This window comes from Monodon monoceros, unplaced genomic scaffold (genome assembly GCF_005190385.1).
Source record: "Monodon monoceros isolate NGI ecotype Baffin Bay Population unplaced genomic scaffold, NGI_Narwhal_1 Super_Scaffold_6, whole genome shotgun sequence".
Taxonomy (NCBI): domain Eukaryota; kingdom Metazoa; phylum Chordata; class Mammalia; order Artiodactyla; family Monodontidae; genus Monodon; species Monodon monoceros.
Genome location: NW_021703783.1, coordinates 2,984,116 through 2,999,855, shown reverse-complemented (window position 1 = coordinate 2,999,855; position 15,740 = coordinate 2,984,116). Strand labels below are relative to the sequence as shown.

Sequence of the window (15,740 nt, the reverse complement as noted above, 5' to 3'; positions counted from 1 at the left end):
GGTGGGCGCTCACCAAGCTGGTCTAGTGTCTCAACACCTGAGTCGTTTGTGGTAATAGCGCGTTTCCTCTTGTGTCCTGGAATCCTGCTGGACAATTCAGCCAACGAACTTTGTGTATAAGAAGAGAGAGAAGGGAGCAAAAACAAGCAAACAAACAAGACCCTGCCCTTATAAAGCCTAAGACCTGGTGGGAAGATGGACAAGTAAACAATTTTAAATAGTGTGAGAAGTAAGGTAGGAGATGCCTGACCCAGGTGTACTATGAGAGCAGAGGGGAGAGGCAGCTAGGTCAGAGCCTGTGTGTGTGTATGTGTGTGTGCGCGCGTGTGCACATGCTCACGCAAGAACACTCCTGTATACGTGAATGTCAGCTCCCAGATAACAGCAGGCAGGCACCCGGGACTCGCTGTGTGCTGGGCAAGGGGTTGCAAGCTCTTAATGAACCAGCCCGCCTAATCCCCTCAACACGATGAGGCCCCACGTGCTCTCCATTCTACAGACGAGTCAACTGAGGCCCCCAGAGCTCTTAACCAGCTTGCTGTTGGGCTTCTCATTCATACTTCACAGAGATTCTGCAGATGACACGTTATTTCAGTTTTACAGGTGAGAAAGTGGATTCCAAACGATTAAGCACTCCGCCCAAAGTCACCCAGCTAGTAAGTGAGCTGGGAAACGTGACCAAGCTTGTCCGAATCCAACATCCTGCGTCTGGTCTGCTTTCATCAATAGACACAAGTGCTCCGCCACCTTTCTGTGTCTTGGTGTTTTCTTCTGTTCTGTTTTTCGGTCACGCCACGCGGCTTACAGGATCTCCTTTCCCTGACCAGGGATTGAACCTGGGTTATGGCAGTGAAAGCCCGGAATCCTAACCACTAAGCCACCAGAGAACTCCCTGTGCCTTGGTTTTGCCACCCATGAAATAGGAGCAAAGCATCCTAGTCTCAAATGTAAAAAGTGGTCCTGGCCCAGGGCTTCCCTGGTGGCGCGGCGGTTGAGAGTCCACCTGCCGATGCAGGGGACACGGGTTCGTGCCCCGGTCCGGGAAGATCCCACATGCCGCGGAGCGGCTGGGCCTGTGAGCCATGGCCGCTGAGTCTGCGTGTCCGGAGCCTGTGCTCCGCAACGGGAGAGGCCACAGCAGTGAGAGGCCCGCGTACTGCAAAAAAAAAAAGTGGTCCTAGCCTGGCAGTCTTTGGAAGGTCTACCTCTTTGGGGTGGAGGTAGGGTGAAAAATTTCAAAACTGGCCCTGGCCTTCTAGGACCCTTGCTGGAGAATTGTGGAAAACAGCTTCATTCCTGTCTTAAGCAGATCTGATAAGGCCAGAGGAGAAAGCCTGAAATAGAGCTGGCTGGCCTCACCCTCTGTGGGATCAAGGGTGCTGTTTGTCTAGCTGTGAATAACCCATTCTATGGGGAATATCCTGGGAATTTCCTTATGTGGCAGGGCTGGATGATTTCACTACATCAGATGAACTCTCCTCTCCGTCCCTAATATCAGTGACAAGAAATGGCACAATTTCACTTTCTTCTTAAAAAGAAAATGTGAAAGATATTTAAAGGCATGGAAGGTTATTACAAGGAAGGTGGGAACCAGTTCATCTCCATCTGTACTGAGGTTTGGACAAGAGGGCAGGGATTTTGAATACAGCGACAGGGGTTTAGATTAGACATAAAGAAGAACTTCCTGATGAGGTGGAGGGATGCTGGAATAGATTATGCCAGGTTCCAGGGAACAAGCTGTGAATCTATCTAGACCAGTGCTGTCCAAGAGAAGTATAATGGAGCCACACATGCAACTTTAAATTTTTTAGTTGCCATATTAAAAAAGTAAAATTAAACAGGTGATGTTAATTTTTATAATACATTTTCCCCCCAAAAAAGAAAAAGGGACTTCCCTGGTGGTCCAGTGGTTAAGAAAGACTCTGCGCCACCAATGTGGGGGGCACGGGTTCGATCCCTGGTCAGGGAGCTAAGATCCTGCATGTCACTGCCACACTGCATGGCCAAAACAAAAACAAAACAAGCAAAGAACCAAACAAAACAAAAAGCACGTTTTACTGAACCCAACAGATCCAAAATATTATCAATATAAATAATGTAATCAACATAAAAATAATTAATGAGATATTTCACGTTGCTTTTGGTATTGTTTTCAAAATCCAGTACGTATTTTACACCTATAGGACATCTCAGTTCAGACCGGCCACATTTCCACTGCTCAATAACCATGTGTGGCCAGTAGCCATGGCATCAGTCAGCACAAGCCTGGAATCACTAATGACTGACACCCTATGGCAGATATGAGATGTAGTCTGGTTTTACCTCAAGGCAGAAGGTTCTCCAGAAGACCTGAGGGCCTATGAGGGTGAAGGCCAAGAAAGCGGTATCTCCTGGAGCCCTCCCAGCCTTCCTTGTTGCTGGAAACACAAAGACCCGTCGCCCTCTGACAGTTCCAAGAACCCACTAGGCAGGGCTCTGGGTTCCCTTTCAGTAGAGGAAACCCTGACCCCTCAGGTCTGTCAGATGCAGGGCTTGGTGACTTGTTAACCCCAGTGAGTTAACGCTGTCCGGGAGAGCAAGGAAAAGGGTTCCGTCCTGGGTGGATGAGTAGCTCTGTTCTCTCCACGTCTTGCTGGTGTGAATGACTGGTCATGGGGTGCGGGGGAGCCGGGCCGGACAGGGGGGATGGAGATCTACCCCGTCTGGGGTGCAGTGTGGGAACGTCAGCCCAGGCCCAGGCTAGCCCATCTTGCCCCCGTCCGCGGCATCTCCTCCAGGTACCAGCATGGCCCTCCACCTCACCTTGTTCTCATCCTGCACGATGTCATCTGTCCCCTCCCCCCACACTGCTCTCCCCTGCTCTGTCCCCCGGCACTCAGCACTACCCAACATCATAAATGGTCTAGAGTCTGCCTTTCTCTTTTGGATGTGAACTCCATGGGGGCAGAGGTTCCGTCCGACTCCCCACTGTACCCCCAGGGCCTCGCTCAGTGCCTGACACACACAGTAGGGACTCCAAAAATATCTTTTGACTGACTGAAAGGAAAACTTGTTATAATTCAGAGGAGGACCAAAGCAGTGAGGGAGCCGTATCTCACACTTCCATTTTTTTCTCACAAAATTTCTCACTTTGGATCCATTCGCTTCAACATCGACGTGAACTGCAAGATGAAATAAATGAGAAAAGTTACAGATATTTCCCAAGTGTCTCGGAAAGGAAGACCTCCAGTCCTTCTCTTCCTAAGAATGCAGGTGGTTTAACCTTGCTGAATACTGTCCTGGGGAGTTTTCTCCCTACGTCTCACGATTAGAGCTCAGTGTAGTTATTCCTTGTGAACGAATCGGTTTGTTGAACTACACAACGGTTACGTTAGAAAACGATGAGGGGAAGGAAGAGAGGTGAGTTATTGGCAAAGACACAGACAATCCAGCCGAGGATATAAATGGGCCACAAAACATTCCCCGGCATTCTGACAAAGAAGAGGTCAGAGCTCTGTATTGCCAGAACGTTCCCCTCTCAAGAGCTCCCTGCAACTTGGGGGAAAGCACAGATTAACAAAGGAAGCAGCCAAGGAACACAAAAAGCAACAGTCTCCTTACCCCTGAGCGTGTGGGATGATGAGACAGCAAGCGAGACAATATTAGTCTGAGTCACAGACACGGGGACCAGCTGGGCCTCTTCTGCAGTGCATTCCAGAGGATGGCATTTCCTGAGCACAGCTGGTTCCCAGGCCTTCTCAAACCCACTGGAAAAGAGGTGATGCTGTCCCCAAGCTCACCCCATCCAAACCGCAAACACCCAGGTCTCCCTTCTACACCATAGGAGCACCTGCTCTCCCCTTGGGTGCAGTCCACGTGCTGGGACACCCATCCAGGTGGTCAGCCCGGCCCGAGGCAACGTGGCTAAGTGCCCAAGAGTTGCTTCATTCTTGTTCACCGACAGCAGCACTCCTCCAGAGAGTGCATTAATAAAGGACTCTTGGAGATCTTGAAGACTTTTCAAACCTAAGGAATGGCTGGCTGAGAATAAGGTTGGAGGAGATGCCTTTTGGCATGGGGCCTGTCTGGCATCCTGGTACACAGGGCACTGGCTGATCGGGCAGCACACGTGGTTAATCCTACTGAAACAACCAGGGAACCCAGGACATGGCAGTGGGTCCTCTTCGACCTCTATCCCAGGCAAATATGCAGGTAATAGGTGTCAAGGCACAGCGGTGGAAGGGAGCTGGAATATTCCACTGAAACTGACTCTAAAGGAAGCCAGGATCAGGGGGTGCTGAGCTCGGTAAGTGGAATCACACTAGTGTTTGGTTTTCAGTCCACGTTTACCTTCTACATCGTGCTCTCGCTTCGGCATAACGGAGACCGAGCAGGACTCGGGAGACAGAACCGGAGGCTTTGATTCCTAGCTCTGCCACCCGATACCTGAATCTGGGGCGAGTTTTCTAAGTCTTGGTGTTTTCCCTTCCTGGGGCTGCTGTAAGAAAGCACCGCAACCTCGGCGGCTTAAACAAGACAAATGTGTTGTCTCACAGTTCCAGAAGCTGGAAGCCCAAGATCACGGTGAGGGCCGTGAGGCTGGATCTGTTCCAGACCTCTCTCCCGCCTGCTGGTGGTTTGCTGGTGACCTCTGACCCTCCTTGTCTTGAGAGGCACGGCCCCATCTTCAGCTTTCATGCTCACATGCTACTCTTCCTGCGTGCATCTCTCTCTGGGTCCAGATTTCCCCTTTTGATAGGGACACAGTCATGCTGGAGTAGGGCTACCCTGATGACCTCATCTTAACTTGATTATCTCTGTAAAGACCCCATCTCCAGATAAGGTCACATTCTGAGGTCCTGGTGGTTGGGACGTTAACATATGAATTTGGGGGGAACACAACTGAACCCCTACCACTTAGCTAGTTTCCTCTTCTGTAAATGGGGATCATAATACAATTGCAGTGGTTGTAAAATGCCTCAAGAAGACATGTGGTCCGCAGGAGGCCAGTGGATGTCTGCCTTGTCTGAATGTGCCGGCGCCTCCGAGCCTCCTGGATCAGACCGCGCCCCGGGGAGCGGGGCCCAGGTCAGGACTCACCCTGTGAGTGTCCAGCACATGTCAGCAGAACCGTGGCCAGTGCTTGCTGATGACGGTGAAGACGAAAGGCTGGAGTGAAAAATCTGATGGCAGACATGCCAGGGCTATGAATGGGGCTGAGGACCCCTGGACGCTGCTGGTGGAGTGCACGTTAGTACAAACACTTCGCAGGGCAAGTTGTGTTGAAAGGAAGAAGGTGCATACCTGATGCCCCAGCAATCCCACTCCGAGGTATACACTCTAGAGGAATGCTTACACGTGCGCCCCAGGAGATGGGTGCCAAAATGTGTACAGCAGCATTGTCTGTAAGAACAAAGCATGAAAAATAACCCGAATTTCCTAAATGTGTTGTATTCACTGGAGAAATACTACATTGCATCAAAGTGAACTAACCAGAGCTATGCGTAGCTCACGGGTGAATCTCACTAACAAAATATTGAGCAAAAAAGAGCAAATTGCAGAAGAATCTCTACAATGGGGCATGCAAGACGAAACGACACACTGCATAGAATACACACGTATGTATGTGCATAAAGAGAGGTATGAGGGAATTCTCTGGCGGTCCAGTGGTTAGGACTCTGAACTCTCACTGCTGAGGGCGCAGGGTCCATCCCTGGCTGGGGAACTGAAATCCCACAAGCCAAGCGGTGAGGCCAAAAAGAAAAAAAAAAAAAGAAAAAGATGTGAGAAATACCAGATTCAGGAGGGGATGTTAGCTGGCGGGGAGGAGCCCACAAGGAGCTTCAGTTATATTTGTAGCAGTTTTTTTTTTCTTTTCTAATGAAAAGAGAAAAAAAAAGTTATAACTTTCTGCATGCTTGAATTATAACTTTTTAAAAAGGAGCCAGGACTCAATGAGCCTTACATAAAGGAGAGGAGGAAGCTGGGGCCCCTAATTGCGGGGAGATTCAGAGCTATTCTTAGCCAGCCCTGGAACCCAGAACCCAGTGTAAACAAGCAAAGGATGCTGAAAGGTTGAGGCCCAGGAAGGGGGGAGGCTCCTGCTGAGAGGGAGGAGAGGAGCGGGGACACTGTGATGCTGCCCCTCTCTGTTCTGAACCTAGTGTTGGCCTGTGTCCCAGCCCCGGGGCTGCGGAGAACCCCAGGTAGAGAGCACGGCGGGGCAGCCCAGGAGACACGCGCACAGAGATGCGCGCCCTGCATCCCACACACGCCCCGAGCACGCGGGCTGCCACCTCTGCACACTGACACACACTCCCTCTCTAACAACCTGGCACGGACACCTTGACAGTTTACAGCACAGATACACCCACCCTCTCAGCCACACACACACACACACACACACACACACACACAAGCACTCCGCGGCCGCCCACTCCGGCCAGGACCCAGGAGCCTACCAGCTGCAGCCCTGCCAGCGCCCCCTCTCCTCCAGGGCTGGGTTTTTCCAGCCGGAGCCCCGCTCCCTCTACTGCAAGCTCTGGAAATTGGTGTCTGACGTCGCCGCTCCTGCACGTTATTTATTTACTTCCTCTTTCCTTCCCTCCGCTGAGGCCCTCCGGTTGGGAGAGCTGCAGACAGAAAGCTGCCGGGTGGAGGAAGCAGAGAGGACGGTGGGCAAGACCGCTCAGGAGCCCCCGGCCTGCCCGCGGGGGTCATGAGCGTCCAGCCGGACGCCCCGAGGGAGGAGGGAGATGCCGGGGACAGGGGACAGGAGGCAGAGCTGCGGGGCCAAGCCAGCAGCCGGCAGCGCCAGCACAGACAGGCCACCCGGTTCCTGCACAAGGACTCGGCCGACCTGCTCCCCCTGGACGGCCTCAAGAGGCTCGGCACCTCCAAAGACTGGGTGAGGCTGCCCTCCCCCTCCCCACCCCCGGGGGGCCGGGGTCCCTTCTCTCCTCTGCTGGAGGGTGCAGACCCCAGCCTCCACCTGCCCCTCTCTGCCCACGGGGAGGGGAGAGGCAGCCCTGACTTGTGGGTTCACCTTGACCGTTCCTTGCTCTTCACTGGGGTGTTCCCACGGCTTGGTGGCTCTGGGGGACCCTATCTATTGCTCAGCTTCCCCAAAGAGCCCCAGGCTTGTCTCAGGGGGGCAGAGAGGAGCACTTTTTAGAGCAGAGGTTTGTGGGGCCCGGGAGCCCCCGGAGCAGTCGTTTACCACTGGGCCCGGCGGGTTCAAGGTCGCAATTCCCTCCTCTGCCTAAGCCACAGGTCCCCTCACACTGGGACTGGACCTTCGGTGCCCCCCGCCCCATCCTCGCCAGAACATCAGGGCTTCCCACGGCTTTTGCCTGGGCGTCAGGCTCCTGAGGGCCCCCTTGCTCCCTGCAGGTGCAGTGGCCCTTCCAGCCTCCTTTCCTTCCATCCCCCTGCAGCAGCGTGGCCTCCCGAGGGAACAGGGTCAGGGAGTGACACCGAGGGGTGGGTGAGTCAGGGGACAGCTGCATATACTCACTCCCCTCTGACAGAGGGAGGGGCTGAGAGAGTGGCCTTCCTCGGAGCCGGGATGCTTGGGTTCAGATCCTGGTTCTGGCACTTAGCGACTCAGCCAAGTCTCTTTATGTCTCTGAGCCTCAGTTTCTTCATGTGTTACATGAGGATAAAATTAACAGGATGTACATCACAGGGATGTAAGAGTTACATGAGCTAATACCTGTAAAGGACTTAGAAGAGTGCCTGGATAATTGGGAGCTCTGTCTAAAGGCTGTTGTCCCTCCAGCTACTCTTACTATTCCATTTAGCCTGAGAAAGTAAGATCCACAAGGTCCGGAGGAGATGCGATGGCTCTGGCCTCCGGCTCATAGAGGACGAGAGGGTTTCTGTAGAAAGGTTGCGGTGCTCTGTCCTCTCTCATCTCTTGGGCAGGGAGTCTGAGAGGAGGGACTCCTGCAACCTGAGGTGTATGGGGCCATTTCCAGGTTACTCTGGCAGCCCCCTCTCCCCGGAAACCTGGAGCCAGATGCAGCCCCTCACTGCATTTCCTGAAAGAGCCCTACCTTTCCACATTCCTCCCAGCCAAATGTTCACCCTCCAGGAGCCCGGCCCAGCAGCGCCGCAAGGGGAAAGGCGACAAGACTGAGACTTCAATTCAGAGAACCTCCTTGCAAACAGCCAGCAGAGCTGAGAAACAGATGGAGCAGGGAAGCAGGTTCTTTGGCTCTCAGTGGCTAGGAAATCACAGCCTCTGCCCTTTGCGGCCCATCCCTCATCTGTTCGGCCCTGGTGAAGAGGCTCTATTGACACTGCCGCCCCAGCGTGGCAGGTCCAGCCTTCTGCCCTCAGGACCTCCCGGACCGACATGGAGCAGTTACCTTGCATGGCTTTGGGAGTGAAGACACAGCATTCGGGGGCCTGAGCCTGCATCCCTCGTGGGACAGGTGGGAGGAGAGCTGGAAGCTACAGAGCTGCCCTTCCCAGCCGCTCCCAGAGCTCGCTGCTGCCCTTTTCCCAGAGCTAGGTCTCCTGCTGGCAGCCTGTTGGCGGGAGCAGCCTCAAGGGCCTCATTAAGCCAAGGGTAGAAAAACAATCCCAGGCTCCCGAGGAGAGAGGTCAGGTGGGGAAGCATGTGCGGAGCCTGGAGGCACACAGTCATTCTTCGGTGAGCATTTATGGAGTGCCTACTGTATGCTGAGCTGAGCCCTGTGATGCAAAGAGGAATGAGATACAGACCTGACCTCAAGGGCAGATAACAGCTTTGAGACGCGTGACAAAGGGGGCCATGGGACAGGATGCTGCCCCCGCCTGGTGTGTGGAGGGAAGAGTGGGAAGAAGTCAGACAGGGCTTCTTGGAGGAGGTGGACCCTGCGTGAATTACAGCATGCACTTGGAACCCCAGACTTAAAATAAAAGCCTCTGTCCAAATAAAGAGTAGTTCCTGAGCCAGTGGCCCAGTCTGGCCTAGAGAAGGGTGAGAAGAGGAGTTTCAGAAGGAGGGGTGTGCAGGAGCAGAGGCATGGAGGTGAAGGGCAGCCTGGTCCAGGTGGCCAGAGGGGGCGCTGGGGTCGATGAGCACAGCGGGGGGGGGGGGTGGGGGGAGATGAGGCAGTGGCCGGGTCACCTGGGCTGTTACCTCCACGTAAGCACGGTGGGGAGGGGAGGGCTCTGATGGATTTTAGGCAGGGCAGTGACAGGCTTAGTTTGACACGTCGCTTTGTGCTTCTCAAACTTTACTGTGCACACAGGTCATCTGGGCATCTTGTTAAAACAAGGTTCCAGTTCAATAGGTCACGGTTCTGCACTTCTAAGGAGCTTTCTAGTGATGGTAAAGCTGCTGATCTGAGGACGGCACTTGGAGTAGCAAGAGTTTCAGAGACTCCCAGGCTTTGAGCAGGTGGATTTGAGAGACACGTCCTTATGGACTTAGGGAGGCGTCCCAGGGACTCAGGAGAGCTGTGCTGAGGTGTGAACGAAGCAGTAACAGAAAGAGAGGTGGACTGTAAATACAGGAGGCAAAGCTGGCAGAATTTAGAAGTGACTGGACGTGGCGGGGTGGCTTCAGGTGAAGGACAGTGAGGATGACGCCCAGCTTCCTAGGTTGTTTGTTTGGCCGCGCCTCACAGCTTGCAGGATCTTAGATCACTGACCAGGGATGGAACCCGGGCCCCGGCAGTGGGAGCACCAAGTCTTAACCGCTGGACCGCCAGGGAACTCCCCCAGCCTCCTAGTTTAGATTTGGACTTTTTTTTCTTTTTTGTTTGTTCTTGTTACTTTGACTTCTTTTCATCGCACCATCAACTCTGGGATCTGCATCCCACAGAAGGATGAGGTCAGAGGAAGAAAAAAAGAAAAAATGTCTCCAAGAATGTGTGTTGTAGACTTGAGACAGAATCCCCCCCCAGCATCACGCGAGTGCCTGAAATGTCCCGTCTGTCTAACCGAGGAGAGACCCTTCCCCCCTCCCCAGCTCTCCATTACTGAGCAATACATTGGGGTCCTGGAAAACGGCATGATTTGATACTGGGACTAGCTCTGCTATAATGATCTGACTGCTGGGATCCTTGGGGAAGCTCTCACCCCTTCTTACTCCCAGGAGACTCAGGAGCGGGGCGGGGCTGGGGAGAACGGGCTGCGATTCGTAAAGTGAGGGAACTGAGCATCTGTACGTTTTGTGATGGAAGCAGCAACCGCACAACGTGGTCCAGAGGCGTCTGGTGGAGGGGAGCCCGAGCCGGCCTCAGGGGCAGCATCCCTTGGTGCCGGCCGCGATCCACGGCCAGGAGACCAGGAGGAAGACCAGCAAGACAGAGAGGCCAGCTCTTCTGGTCAACTGCAAGGTGAGACCCCCCTCCCGGGCCTGCTCCCCTCACCCACTCTCCCTTCTGCCCCAGTGGTGAGGGAGGGATGGGGGAGCCCTCTCCCCAGGCTGGGCTACAGACTGGGATCCTCCATGTCCTTTGCTTCCCGCCCCTCGCCACCCCGTCTTTCCGAGGTGTACACGACTCCCTTTCCTTGAGCAAAGTATCATCTTTAAACGTGAGTGTGCTCCACACACAAACGGTGCGCACGTGTGGATAACGCAGCCCTCCCGCGAAAGCTCACATGCTCCAGATCACAGCCTTGTCATCCCCAGAGCCAACGCCGAGCCGTTCCCTCCCTTCCGCCCATCTTTGCTCCATGCTTCCTCTGCCTGTCATCCTAGGTCCACGTTCTCCAATCCTTCCAGCCTCAGCTGTCACTGCCTCCGGGAAAGCTCCCCTGACTTTCCCGATGGAAGAGCCTTTCCTCCGGCTCAACATCTAAGGCTCTAGACTCACAACCCACAGCCTTAACACTCTCTCCCTGCACTGGTGACCCTCCAGTCCCCTGCATCCTGGGGAGCAGCCTCCCCTGCTGCCCCTTCCACGTGCCCACGCACAGCAGACCTCAGCAAACAGTGTGGAAGGAGAAAACAATGTGTTTTGCGGTATCCAAGTGCAAACCCAAACGTCTGTTTTTATCTAAAAGGAAGCGACCTTGTCTTCCTTCGCCTGCGGTGGCGAATCTGTTCCCCACATCTAATTTCCTAACGAGGTATCCCTCCTCATTCCCACCCCCGATTCCTCTAACGGGAGGCCCTCGGCACTACTGTTAACAAGCACAGGCGCAGGCCTACACTTCGGGGCGAATCCTCCCCAAAGTACGCTCTCACCGCCTGCGGATTTACTTCCTTTCTTGATTCCGTATCTGACCCATTTCTGCTCAACTGTATGAGTCCCATAAAAAACACCCTTAACGCACTTTTTGTGGCCGGGGGCCGCACTCAGCGGCTTGTGGGCTCTCAGTTCCCCAACCAGGGATTGAACCCATGCCCTTGGCAGTGAAAGCGTGGAGTCGTAACCACTGGACCACCAGGGAATTCCCAGCCCTTCACTCATTTCTGAAAGGGACCCATCAGGGGCTGTGAAAGGTGACAGAGCCAGTCCCAACCCTTTCTCCCCCCTACCCCCTGGGGACTCACAGCGTCCCCTCCCCTCCCCCTTTTCTCAGTGCCAGGACCAGGTTCTTCAGGTGGCCGTGGACACGGGCACCCACTACAATCAGATCTCCGCTGGATGCCTCAGCCGCCTGGGGTAAGACGGGGCCCAAAAGAATGGGTAGGGAGGGGCTTCTTTTTGGGGTGATGAGAATATTCTGAAATTACTGATGGTTGCAGAACTCTGTTGTCTACTTTATTTTTGGCTGCGTTGGGTCTTCGTTGCTGCATGCGGGCTGTCTCTAGTTGCGGCGAGCGGGGGCTTCTCTTCGTTGCGGTGCGCGGGCTTCTCATTGCGGTGGCTTCTCTTGTTGCGGAGCACGGGCTGTAGGCGTGCGGGCTTCAGTAGTTGTGGCATGTGGGCTCAGTAGCTGTGGCTTGTGGGCTCTAGAGCACAGGCTCAGTAGTTGTGGCACACGGGCTTAGTTGCTCCGCGGCGTGTGGGATCTTCCCGGTCCAGGGCTCGAACCCGTGTCCCCTGCATTGGCACGTGGATTCTTAATCACTGCACCACCAGGGAAGTCCCAGGCTGTTACTTTTTTGAAGAGAGGTGACAGGGGCTCTGGCAGAGAAGACAGGATTTAGACCCCACGTGGGTCCAGGGTTGGCTGCGAACCCAAAGCATGGCAGGGAGGGACATTAGCGGACTACCGGCATGGGGGGCTGTGGTGGCCATAAGCCTTGCTTCCCAACCACAGGTTAGGGAAGAGGGTCCTAAAAGCCCCAGCTGGGGACCTGGCGCCTGGGCCCCCAGCCCAGGTGGAGCAGCTGGAACTACAGCTGGGCTAGGCAACCGTGGCGTGCTCGGCCCAGGTGGTAGGTAAGTCCCCTCTCCGTCAGCATCCCCGCGTCTCTGCTCTTGCAGCTCTCCCTCCTGGGCGGGGCGAAGGCAGAGCCTCTCAGCTCCTGCCAGCACAGACAAGGTACCCCCAAAGATGCTCTGATTATCCCCAAGGTTCTCTGGCCTGGGGTGGTGGGGGGAGCAGAGAAGGGGCGAGTGCTGACAGGAGGACAGCAGCATTCTCAAATGGTTCCCGCAGATGTGGAGAGTCCTGAACTCTGCCTTGGGCTGCAGACACTGCTCTCTCTCAAGGTAAGGAGGATGCTCGTGCTGACACCCACACCCAGGGCCTGACCCCGAGGGCTGGGAAAAAGAGGTAGGGGTCACGGGTGTGGAAGCGTGGGCCAGGCTCCGATGAGAAGGACTTGGAGATGTGGAATTTCACCCTCGATCCTTAGAGGTTCCTTATTTTTGAAAAATATGGAGAACTGGGTCCCTCTGTGATAGTGGAGGAAACAGGGAGGAGAAAAGAGCAGGGTGCTCTGGGAAGGCGGAGGGGAACAAAGCAGCGTGGCTGGGAGAGGGGTTACCTGCCCAGGTGAGCTCATCGTCCCCCAACCCCACAGTGCTGCATTGACCTGGAGCACCGCGTGCTGCGGCTGAAAGCCCCCTTCCCTGAGCTGCCCTTCCTGCCTTTGCACCAAGAGCTGGACCAGTGACCGCTGCCCCGGATGGTCCCCAGGGGAAAGCTCCTTGCCGGAAGGGAAGAGCCATGGGGGGATGGGGCATGACTAGAGCCAGGTAGCTGGGACAGCTGGGTCTGTCCCTCTTGTCACCACCCTGGCCCCTTTCCCACTTCCCAGTCGGCCACACGGCTCTGCTCCTCAGCACCTGCCCCATCCCCCGGGAGGAGTGGTCCCTGGAGAGGGCCCGCGATCTCAGGGTTCTGGTTTCCCCGTTCTCTCTCATCAACCCCCGTCCCAAGAGCGGAGCTAAATCAGGACTGCAGAAAAGGACATCAGCAGAGCGGGGTCCTGGTTGGGCCCCTGGCACAGCACGGGGTGGCCCGAGTCCAAGGCTGCAGCCTGCTGCAGGCCCCTGCCTGCCCCGTCCACCCCGCACACCGTCGAGGCCTTGACTCCGCGTGGCTCGCCTCACAACTAGCCCGCCCCCTCCCCGGCCCGGGCCCCTGGCCCTGCTGTGTCCACTTCTCTGATCTGCGCACAGCTGAGCGGGAGAGAAACGGTCGCCACAACAGTAGAGGAATGCCTGGCCTGCGAGGGCCGGGGGCTCCTTCATCGGCTGCCTCTTCTGGGGCTGCAAACGTCTGAAGCCAGTTATTATTTGATGCCCTGCGCAAACCTTGGGTAAACCTCTCCTATTTACTCCAAATACGTACCCTCCACCTGCTTCCTCACCCACTGGGCATGTGTGGAGAGCCCTGTGGGGAACTGCCCCCCAAGGCAGACAGGATGGTGGCGTTGCCAGGACCCAGACTTAACCTGACCAATATTCCTACTTATTTCTAGAACTATCCACTTCATTAGACCTTCTTCCCACCCCTCATCTCTGGCCTCCTGAGCTTGAGCTGGTTTTTTCTGGCATCAGTGGCTACCCAACCCCCCCGACCCGGCCCCGAGTCCAGCAAAGACACAAGGAGGCTTTGCTACCTTCCCTGTGAAGAGCCCAAACCTCAAAGGGCCAGGCCCCCGGGTGCCTTTCTGGCTGGTTTGAGTCTCTCATATGTTGGATTTAGGGGGAGAGGAAGACAGTGGTGTAACTAACCTGACCAGGGGACTAGGACACTCGGGTCGGAGTCAAAACCCTGAGCCTGGAGTAGATTAGATCTGAGCAGAGCCAGGATCTGCCGTGAGCCCGGGCCATACCTTTCCCAGCTGAGTCCTCTGCACGCAGAGGAGAGGGGAGGGGCTCACTGGCACAGGTGTGAGAGTGCGCTGGCCCCTCTGGCCGTGCTCCTCGACCCCTGCTCTCCCGGGCCTCTCCCTGTCCCCCTCCCTTCTGCCTCCTTTGCTTCTGCAATTGCAGACCCAGGCCCAAGGAGGCCCTCAGCTCAGTGGCTTCTCCATTTGAATAAACACCTGTTTGTCCTAGCTAGCGTCCTTCTCTGCTTCTCAGACACTGAATGATCACTCTGCCCTTGTTCCCTTACAGAAGGAAATGTGCAGGGGGACATTCCCTCGGGCTGACGCCTCTGGCTGGGGTCACTATAACTGACAGCAGGGGCTTTCCAACTCCTCTGAACACAGCTCGGCAGGAAGTGTATTCTACGTCGCACTCAGTACACACACGTGCACGGACACATACGAGTATAACAAAACAATCCCTCCCTACACGTGAGCAACATACTCCCATATTCTTTGTCCTACTTAGTCTATTCTATCTCATTTATTTAAAAAAATTGCCGACCACAACCCAACAAAGGATCGCAACCTACAATTCGAAAACCACTGATTCAGAGCACAGGAATCAAGAGAAGAAGGGATATAAACGGCCCAGGGTATCGTTCTGATCGTGGCCTGGACTGTAAACCCGCATCAGATTTTAAAATCATGAGGGTGAACAACCAATACACTTACAACCATCCTGTTTCTCACTTCCAGTGCAGTGTTCAGTTTATTACGTGAGATGTCCCTCGCTCTACTATAAAGTAGGCTTCGCGTTAGGTGACCTTGCCCAGCTAGAGGCTGATGTCAGTGTTGAGCACGTTTAACACAGGGTAGGCTAAGCTGTGACGTTCGGTAGGTGAGGTGTGGGAAATGCATTTTCAGTTTACAGTATTTTCAACTTACGATGGATTTATGAGGGTGAAACCCATCATAAGTCAAAGATCTGTGGTTCGCCATTCGTGTAACAATCACTGACGTCAGTGACCTGGAGCCGTGCCACAAAAGATGGAACTTGGGGGTGGGTCCTCACTGCCATCGCGCCACTGGCCCCGAAGTCTGGCTGGGGAGCAGCGAGAGATCTGTAGTCCCTCCTCACAAACAAGTCTGTTTCCCACACAACAAGAGTGGGGAGCTCTGGGGAGGGGGCAGTGCCTACCGGTGTGATGGACGAGGCACACAAGGAAAGGGGCAGAGGAGCAACTCGTCTCCTCCTTCACCAGAAAGACCATGAGGTCTACAGTTCCCAGTCCCCCTAGGGTTGCCGCCATCCTTCCTCTATAATGTGCGCTCCCTGTCTTGCAAATACCACGGACAGCTTGCGGGGTGGGGAGGTTCAGAAGGGTCCCGTTCAGCCAAGACAGCCGGTCCAGCTAGGAGGGATCGCGGAGGCCTGGGGAGGCACACTGTGGTGGCCCATCCGGATGGTAGAGGGTTTGGTGAAGCAGGGCCCGGGCGGCGGGGAGGTCGTCAGGGTCTGCGGGCAAGAAGGGCTGGTGGGTCTGCTGGGACCTGGCCTCCCGCAGCAGCCCCGCCCCCAGGACTCCCCCACCCCCAGCTCCCG

The 15,740-nt window shown here is 55.1% G+C and overlaps 2 protein-coding genes across 3 annotated transcripts in view; one reads left to right on the top strand and one right to left on the bottom strand.

Annotated features, from left to right (window-relative positions):
- The first annotated feature begins 6,344 nt into the window (after positions 1-6,344).
- Positions 6,345-14,377, top strand: NRIP2 (nuclear receptor interacting protein 2). The gene is given in 6 exon segments (XM_029206771.1): positions 6,345-6,886; positions 10,158-10,313; positions 11,506-11,588; positions 12,190-12,311; positions 12,532-12,584; positions 12,899-14,377. Coding segments are annotated over 6 exon segments (696 nt in total). The 5' UTR covers positions 6,345-6,697; the 3' UTR covers positions 12,992-14,377.
- Positions 14,378-14,876: 499 nt separating this feature from the next.
- The window catches only part of ITFG2 (integrin alpha FG-GAP repeat containing 2), a 10,402-nt gene continuing 9,538 nt past the window's right edge, over positions 14,877-15,740 (bottom strand). For both annotated transcript variants that reach the window (XM_029205682.1, XM_029205681.1), the window contains exon 12: positions 14,877-15,653. In XM_029205682.1, coding sequence (XP_029061515.1) covers positions 15,550-15,653 — 104 coding nt within the window. In that variant the 3' untranslated portion in view covers positions 14,877-15,549. The remainder of the gene's footprint in view (positions 15,654-15,740) is intronic.